This window comes from Morone saxatilis, unplaced genomic scaffold, assembly GCF_004916995.1.
Source record: "Morone saxatilis isolate NCDOM2014 unplaced genomic scaffold, NCSU_SB_2.0 Contig3, whole genome shotgun sequence".
Lineage (NCBI taxonomy): Eukaryota > Metazoa > Chordata > Actinopteri > Moronidae > Morone > Morone saxatilis.
In genome coordinates, this window is record NW_023339873.1 from 459,906 (window position 1) to 468,325 (window position 8,420).

Here is an 8,420-nt window from a genome sequence, read left to right on the forward strand (position 1 = left end):
CACACACACACAGACACACACAGACACACACACACACACAGACACACACACACAGACACACACACACACACACACACACACAGAGACACACACACACACTCTCACACTCTCACACACTCTCACACACACACTGAGGACAATCTGATAGAGGGAGAATGTGCTCTTCTATTTCTTTCATCTTCATCCCAGTCCTGTCTTCCTCCCCCCTCAGATTCACAACAACAGGATCTTTGTTGGTCGTCTGTAACTCCAGACGCTGAGAAACCTGCAGAGTGTGTGTGTGTGTGTGTGTGTGTGTGTGTACATGAAGTGAGGAGCAGACGGGTTCCTGTGTGTGTCCCGGTTTAAACGCCCATTATGTGTTTTGTATATGTCAGAAATGGATTCAGCATCCTCAACAACCCTGATGAAGTTTTTTCAATATATAGCTGATTATTAATTCTAATAATGCTAATAGCAGGTCAATATCTGTCCGTGTGTGAATGCTGGAGACCCACACTGAACATTTACGGTGGTACAGTTCTGGCTCACAGTGGCTGACACATAAAAATGAAACTATATATTTGTGTTGTGTTTCTCTTCAGGAGGAACCAACGAGCTGAGAGCCACAGACAGGAAGTCATTGACAGTCGGACTAACATGTTGGTTTGGTTCTGACTCTCTCAGTCAACATTTATTGAAACTAATATTTCTAAAATAACAAACAGTAAGAAATATAATCAGGTGTTCTTTGGCCCGCAGTCGCACTTTCTACCACGTGATGTTCAGAAATCAGGATGAATTAAAAGAATAAACTGAACAAACTCACAGGATTCGACTTCATCTCCATCAGGTTGTCGAGGATCCGAGTGACCGGAAGGTTCTGAAAGAGAAGAAATAATAACGTGATTGTACTGCGGTGGAACTGACCTGTAACCCGCCCACTGCTCTAATACAATGTTATTTATTTACTGTTGTTATTTATTGTAGTTTATTCTCTTTAGTGACTGTGGCGCTCTCAGTAAATGCAGTCAGCTAACTCAGGGTCTTTACGCCTCCTCCTCCACCATTTATTAAAAACTTTATTAATACTGAACTTCAGACAGACAGGGAGCAAAAACAGTGCAAACAAAACCATAAATGTTCTTTATCTTCTTAATCTTTATTTTTAGCTTTTTTCCACCGGCCGTTGATATTTTAATCTGCCGTACAGCTCTGGTCCCGATACCTGATTTTTTATGGAGTAACGATCCAAGATGAAGATATTTTTTGGGCTTTTCATGCCTTTATTTTGACAGGACAGGAGAAGACACACAGTAAAGGGCGAAGAGCGAGGTGGGTGGGGGGGCGGCTGTTGAGTATTTCCAGGATTTTTGGTTTTAATCAATTTCCAGGTGTTTCCATGACTGGAAAAGTACTCTCTAAATGTCCAGGTTTTCCAGGGTGTGTTTAATGATGGGTGAAAGTTTCTGAGTCAGTATGATTGACACAACATGAGGTCGTATTCATTTCAAAATGACTTTACTATCCTGGGAAAAAAAGACAGCGTTTGGGAGCTAATATCTGTCGTGGTATCAGATGTGTGCACAGACGAATATGGGCACCGCGGGCAGTATCGGAGGAATCTGGGATACAGGTATCAGTGCTGTCTTTGCTGTTTCTCTTCCAGGTTGGTTGAAGGTTTTCACCGAGCAGAATCTCTTCAGGAATCTTTGTTTTGTTTGGATTCTGTTCTCTAAAATCTGGCTTTCTTCAAGTAGCGGAGGCGTGCGTGTGGAAGAAGTCTGTAAATATCCTCTCTGACGGAGCGTCAGCAGCTCGGTCCAGACCCGCTGAGTGTTTGTAATGTTCCTGCAGCTCTGTGGAGCGTCACGGTTGGACTTCAGCATGAAGAAAACAGACACCCCCTCCCTGTGTGTGTGTGTGTGTGTGCCTGATGATTATAAATGACTTCACGCTGGTGCCAGTTTCACCCTGAAACACCCCGTCATCCTCCTCCTTGTCATCGTGACTGCTGCCGTCCAGGAACGAAGACACACTGTCACATTAGGTACGCTTGATTTACCTTCCTGCCAGACACAGGCGGGTGGTGTTTTGGTGGTAAAAGCGTGTTAAATAAAGCGCGCAGTGGCTCTTTCAGGTAAGCCGAGGACGGAGGAATGTTTGGAGGCCGGTTGCCAACGGTTACGGGGGACGCGGCGCCATGTTGGAGGAGCACCAACAGAAGGAAAGACACGATGAAGAAAGAAAATGACTAAACGGAAAGAAAATGTCTAATAAATCATGTGGAAGGAGGAGAGATGAGGTTCGCAGGCGTTCTCCTTCAACATGGCGGCTGGTCACAAAGATCCACCAACCAAAACACACCAACAACCACCGATCAGCAGAAATCTGTCAACCACAACTGACAACGGAGCACGTTCAGACCGAGGAGGCTGTCACATATTGGGTCCAGATTCATGGCACTTTTCCTTAAAGTGGAACTGAACCCTTCAGTTGTTTCCTCTCAGCTGATGCAGAGACTGTAGGGGGCGTGGCCTCAACAGCGACCGCAGTGACTGACACACTGACCAGCAGTGTAGCAGGAACCGTGAGCTGTAGCTAAGCTAGCGGCTCAGAGAGGCTGACTCTCTGCTATGTGTGTGTCAGTGGGGGATCAAGGTAAAGATCGCAGTCCGGTGCTTCTACAGCGTCTAAAGTCCGAACCAATCCGCCACAATATAAACATACTGAGTAGAGGGTTAGCAACTACTATCATAATGTAAATGATGCGTCTCCATTAGTATACATTTGAAAATGATCTCAGCGGTTTCACAGCGGAGGCTCGGGGAGGTTTTTTGTTATAGAAATGTTCCAGACTGTCCACTCTGTGTCAGCACTGGACTCACAGGTTCAGGATGTCTTTAATGATGAAGAGCCTTCATTCTACAGGTGTTTAAAGCCTCATAATGAGATGATAAAAACCTATGCTAGCAGCTCTGTGAGACTAAATGTTAACATCAGCATACTAACAACGCGTTTCCATCCAAACTTATAGCAAATATTATATACTTAGTACAGAGGAGGGCAGGTCACGACTTCGCCACCCTGGGAAAGAAAATATGCCGCAGAGTCTGACCCCCTACCACATAAAAACTGTTTATTGATAATTAATAATTAGGTTGGTTGGGTTTAGGTGATGTTTGGATGCACTGCAGGTGTTTTTTTCTGTTAGTTTCCAGCAACAGAAAGAGTCTGACTCACATGCTGTTTGAGCACCAGGTTCTTCACTCCCTCCATGACGAACTGGGATCCAGTATTCATCACTCTGGAAAACAGCCTGCAGAGGACGGGGGAGGAGGAGGAGGAGGAGGAGGAGGAGTAGGAAGAGGAGGAGGAGGAGGACAGGGTTAGGCTGGTAGTCTGAACACAAACCCTGTTTCAACTGAATGAATACAATTATTTTAAAAAATAACTAACACTGCTGCTAACACTGCAGCTCAACTTGTTTTCAGGTAAGAGCAAGGTGAGCAGATTAAAGTAGTGTGTGAGTTCAGTAGTGAATGACGGGGCCACTGTTGATATTGTTTGATAACGGTTTTAATAAAAGGAAAGTATGTTGAAGTTCGAGTTGTGGTATCGAACTGGGATTAAGAATTGTGGAACTTTACTGGTACCGACAACTAAATTTCTGGTTGGTTATTACATAATGTGTAGCAGAGATAATAAATTGAGTGTATAAAAACTATTCACAACTTGGAAAAAACCCTGTTAATGATCTTAAAATGACCTTTGGAACGTGATTTATATGATAATAATGGTCGAGCTGCTTCTGTTCAGAATTTAAAGGAAAACAAATGAAGAGCTGAGTTTCCAAAATGACATCACCTCCATCTGGAAGACACTGAACGAAGAACTTATTATTCCTGTATTCAACGTTTTGGAATGACTCTTGAGTGCCTTGCTCGAGGGCAGCTTTAAAAGGCACGTTAGTAAGACAGAGTGTTTTCTTTATCTTTTGTCATATCTCTCAGCTGTTGTGGAGTTTTATGGGGTTAGACAGAAACGTTTCCAATAAACACAATCCTCAGTTTCCACCAGCAGACACACAAAGGGTTCAACAGTATTATAATCTCGAGTACAAACAGGGTTTTTTTGGACTTTTTTACATTTTAATATAAGTTTTTAAAGCAACTCTCCTGTTGTTAACTCACCCCATGGGTTTCACTCCGCTGTTGCCGTAGTTGGCCGGGGTGGCGGCCATCTTGGTAAACGCCCTGAAAAAGATGGAGGAAACCAGAATGACTCACCGTGACCAACTCGTGTGTTGAACTGTTTGTTCGTTCAGTTTGAATTCCCAGAAAAGATCAAAACATTTTTATTTTCCTTCATTCTTAGAAACAGACACGATTATTACGGTAATCTCTCTTCAAAGTTACAAAATAGCGTCAATGCTGGCAGAAGAATGACCTGATAACAACAGACAGACTTACTTCCACTGTTTGATGTAGTTGAGAGGTGAAAGGTCACAGCCTGCGTCTAACAGAGCCGTCTTATACTGCTCCAGGTCCGACTGAAACACACATTCACACAAACATTAGGGCTGATAAACTGATCAATGAACCCAAACAGCGAACTCAATAACTGCAGGAAGTTCGATTATTTCCTGTGAATATTGATCAGAGATGAGTTTTCCTGATATTTTTTGGAACCTTTATACAATTTTGTTTGTATTACGTATTTATTAAGTTTTTAACAATCAACTTTTCTTCTCATTATTCTCTCAGCTCTTGTTTTCTAATGCAGAACGAGGCTGTTCAGCTGCCTGCCGTCACATGATTAACCAAGTTAACAGAGTTTTTGAAAGCTTTGGCTTGAATCAAGGACACTTTGTTGTTTCCTTCGGCCTCTTCCTCTCTTCCAGAACACGTTGTCTGACAGTATTGATCATCTGTGCAAAACACAGACTCTGTATATAGTTATATGGATTCAAATGATCTTTAGTAAATCGACTGTACTTACTCTTTACATTTTCAAAACAGGCTTGTTACCTTAGTTTGAATGCATCTGAGTAACAAGATGAAACAGATGAGAGAGGGAGACTCTAACCTATTGGAAGTTCCAGTTAGTTTTGCACAAAAACATCCTTCTGTACCAGGAGAGTACTTTTTACTTTTATACGTTGGGTACATTCAAAGCTTTTCCACTTTTACTTGAGTAAATTAGTTGATTCAGTACTTCTGCTTTTACTGGAGACTCTTATTACACAAGAAGATGTGTACTTTTGCCACCTCTGGTAATCGAGTTGCTCTAGGAATAATTTCAGCCCAATTTCTGTCCTTTGCATTGGGACCCCATTGACATAAATGTCCTAACTCTTGTCTGGCTGTTAGCCATGAGGACGTTGCATTCTTCTTCCTGCACATTCCTTAAATTGTCAGCACCACATCAGCAGCCACGCCACCTCAGAAAGTGTCAATAACTGAGGTTTCAGTAGCGAGTTTATTGTCACACCAGATTGAAGCTGTTGTTTCAGAGGCCTCTCCAACCCGGCCAAGGAAAACACCTTGAGGAAGCGTCGCAGTATATGCACGGTAGGACGAAAACAGTCCACTGGATTCCTATCTATGGCTAGTGAAGGTGACGTAGAGTGTATCGTCTACACACAGTTTCCTCCTCAATAAGCTCCTGACGGGCAGCTCAGCGGGCGGCACGGACGGATTACACAACTGCTGAGCCACGTGAATGTGAGTCTGTGAGAGTGTGTGGGGTTGTTTTTGTAGGACTAAAGTCCCACCACATCAGTCAGAAACTCAAGCAGCACTCTGGAGAGAGATAGAGGGAGGGAGAAAAGAGTGAGAGAGAGGTCTGAGTGGGGGAGAGAGATCAAAGGAGGGAGAGGAAGAACAGGAGGCCAAGAGCTAGTCACAGAGGGAGAGGGATGACCACAGATGACAGGAAGGGAGAGAGAAAGAGAGTGGGTGGTGATGGAAGGTGAGGGGGTAATCCCGGGATCATCCGCCTCTCAGGTGGATGAAAGAGGGATAAAAGAACAAGCAAGGCTCAATTTTTGGCAGAGTTGTCTCACCGTCGGTCAGCAGAGGATGATCATCCCGAGGCTTCACTGTGAAGGCCTCAGGATGCCTCAGAAAGTGTGTTTCTGATCAGGCCCACTGTATGCAGTGACTGCTCAGGTGTGTGCAGGTGGTAAAGTCGACGGGGTTTCAAACAGCGACCATTTTCAGTGACAACTTTGAAAAAACTGTTTGACAAACTTTCTTTCACAACACATCCCGAGGGGAACATGAACATCTGAAAATGTCTTGACAGTCCATCAAAAATTGTGGCTGCAGGAATGAGTTATTGTAGCTTCTCTGGTTCCCGAAGTCAAAGAGTTTATGAATGAGTTTTTGGTTGGATGCCTGAAAGTTAAGACACTTAAAAAATACTATAAAATTCGTCAGTAAATACCCCAACTGTGAATGTTGAAGCTTTTACATGTCTAAAAAAAAAAGAATATAAGAATAAGAAGTATCTAAATGAGAATACAGAGCTTCACAACCTCCTTGTGTTTATACTCGTGCTCTTGCAAACTATTCCCACTCTTTTTAAGAAAACATTTTCCATTTTTTCAGGAAGAGTTTTTCTTAACAAAACAGGACAAAACATTCTCACAAATAATATAATTTATATACATATACAATACTAGTCAGGAACTAAAATACAACATGGATTATTTCCAGCATATCTGGTCATTTTAATCAATTTCCAGGTATTTCCATGACTGAAAAATGTGTAAGTTGTTTTCCAAAGAATTTATTTTCTGCAGTCAATGAAACAAACCCATTGGCTGTTTGTCGAAGCAACAGGTTGGACTTCAGAAATATGTAATCTCTGCAGGACTGTATTGTGATCCCTTGAGCCACGTCGCTATCTGGTGATACGATATGCATTACGAATCAATATATTGGGATACTGTAAGGTAGGCGACATATTGCGACTTTTAAAATGCTAATTATTATTTTTCTGCCAAAAGAATCACATTTTTGGCGGCCGCCACATGCTTGAACAGCGCCATACTTCATCGATCTGTATGACAGTTGGTACGCACATGTATCATGAGAGACAGGAGTTAAACATAAAATCAATAAGGTTATTTTGAGAAATGATACAATATCATAATACGATATTTTTCAATATTTTTTACAGCCCTAGTAGCTAGCATGTTTTCTACTTCGCTAAACTACATAAAAGAACTTTAAACTAAATGGAGGAAAAGCTGAGTAATATTTAGCCAACTTCACCTCTCTGTCCCAACACTGAAGTCACTGACAACAGATAACTGGAACTGTTTTTATTGGAGAGGTTTAACAGCATATTGATGGATAGCTATGACTCGTGCTTTCAAATCTTGGCCTTTTTTACTGATGTTGATTGATCGCTGACTGAATAATTGAGACAGATTGTTAAAATTATTTCTGCAGGTGTACAAGCAGAGCCCACAGCAGCAGCTGGAGGCCTGGACTTGGACACCACTGACTGACTGCATTTGAAGGTTTGGGGAAATTTTAGGGGTAAAAAAAAAAAAAGATCTGCAGGTGTTCTCTGGTCTTGCTGAAGTTCGGGAAGTTTTAAATACCTACAGACATCTTCACGGAATAAGTGCAAACATCAAAATGTGCTATTGAGTACAAAGACTGAACTCCTGGTGCATTAGTTTTTTTCAGTCCCTGTCATATCATAAAGGATGAGAGGCGATTTCTGCCAAACTAAACCTGATCCAGCTGTCTTCTTTTTACAGTGACTCTAACCAGGTCTCTGTTTTCTGGAGGAACTTTGGCTCAATCGTCTTTGTTCAACCACTGGCTCATAATGCAATTATAAAAGCGGTGGGGCCAGGAAGATGCTTCCCATAAAGCCCGACCAAAATATTGCTATTGATCAGTGAAATGCGGTTTTGAGGACACGAGGGCACAGCTGACTTGAAACCATCTGTCTAAACCATTCCTACTGTTTGCCAATCCACAGCTGGTGATGTAAGCGTCCCTTGTGCTGTTTTAGTTTGAGTGTTGGTGGAGAAGCCTGGCCTGGGACGATGGGAAAAACTGGAGGACTGTCATCTGAGAAGCTAAGTGAATTTTTGTTGTTTGATTTTGTCCAACGACACAAATCTCAAGAGGAATTTCTGCAATCCCCGAAATAAACACCGTCCCTACACGCACTGAGGATAAACCGCAACAATCTAATGCTTCACAGGTCTGACAGACTATCTGAGCTGCCATTTCAGTTCACTTTGTTCACTGACACTGACATTGTGTTCTTGTTGGTTTCTGTTTAGGATAGGTAGATATTTTGTTTTGTACAAACCAACCAGATCAGTTCTGGGTTAGTGCTAGGATAGTGAAGTCATGACCTGCTCTATTCTTAACCTGATTGAGGCCATACAACAAAGATGGATGGAT

The 8,420-nt window shown here is 42.4% G+C and overlaps 1 protein-coding gene across 2 annotated transcripts in view; it reads right to left on the reverse strand.

Annotated features, from left to right (window-relative positions):
* scfd1 (sec1 family domain containing 1) overlaps positions 1–8,420 on the reverse strand; it is a gene marked incomplete at its 5' end in the record, with an annotated part of 27,547 nt that overhangs the window by 10,897 nt on the left and 8,230 nt on the right. For both annotated transcript variants that reach the window (XM_035673461.1, XM_035673462.1), the window contains 4 exon segments: positions 809–862; positions 3,223–3,298; positions 4,173–4,235; positions 4,452–4,531. In XM_035673461.1, the coding sequence (XP_035529354.1) occupies positions 809–862; positions 3,223–3,298; positions 4,173–4,235; positions 4,452–4,531 (273 nt within the window).